The sequence below is a fragment of the Apaloderma vittatum genome, unplaced genomic scaffold (genome assembly GCF_000703405.1).
Source record: "Apaloderma vittatum isolate BGI_N311 unplaced genomic scaffold, ASM70340v1 scaffold13887, whole genome shotgun sequence".
Taxonomy (NCBI): Eukaryota; Metazoa; Chordata; class Aves; order Trogoniformes; family Trogonidae; genus Apaloderma; species Apaloderma vittatum.
In genome coordinates, this window is record NW_009727912.1 from 1 (window position 1) to 603 (window position 603).

The following is a 603-nucleotide window of genomic DNA, read 5'->3' on the forward strand; positions in this document are numbered from 1 at the left end:
CAAGAAGTTTGCCATCTACAGATGGGATCCCGATAAGCCCGGGGACAAGCCCCGCATGCAGACGTACGAAGTGGATTTGAATAAGTGAGTATTCCCCGGGTAGGGAGAAGCTTTGCTGCCAGGCAGGTGCTCTGGGGCTGCCTGTGCACGCAGATTATCTGACAGAGCGAGGCTGAGGAGCGCTTGAGCTGACAGCTGGAGGTGTCAGTCGCCTCATTAAGCTTCTGGGACTGTTAAAACCTCATCGTAGTTGCCGGAGAGATGGCGCCTCAGCCGTGGTGCAGAGCACCTTGTCCTCAGCGCAGACGGGATCAATGTTATTTCCTGCTAAAGCAAATCTTAGTGTGATTACGTGGGATTATTGTCCCCTCCCTCACCTATCGGTGCTGAGCCTGACAAATAAATCCCTACCCTGAGTGCTGTAGCTGTCAGCACTTTGTGACTTCTTTGAGGTTTTACCTGTGCCCTCGAGTTGTGTTCACAGAATCACAGAATGTCAGGGGTTGGAAGGGACCTCTGAAGATCATCTAGTCCAACCTTCATCCCAGCACACCCAACCACTACACCACAGCCTCAAGTGCCAGATCTACTTTTTTTTTAAAC

General features: G+C 51.6%; 1 protein-coding gene across 1 annotated transcript in view; it reads left to right on the top strand.

Annotated features, from left to right (window-relative positions):
• Positions 1 to 4: 4 nt before the first annotated feature.
• SDHB (succinate dehydrogenase complex, subunit B, iron sulfur (Ip)) overlaps positions 5 to 603 on the top strand; it is a gene marked incomplete at its 5' end in the record, with an annotated part of 9166 nt that continues 8567 nt past the window's right edge. The window contains one exon of the mRNA XM_009873888.1: positions 5 to 84. Coding sequence (XP_009872190.1) covers positions 5 to 84 — 80 coding nt within the window. The remainder of the gene's footprint in view (positions 85 to 603) is intronic.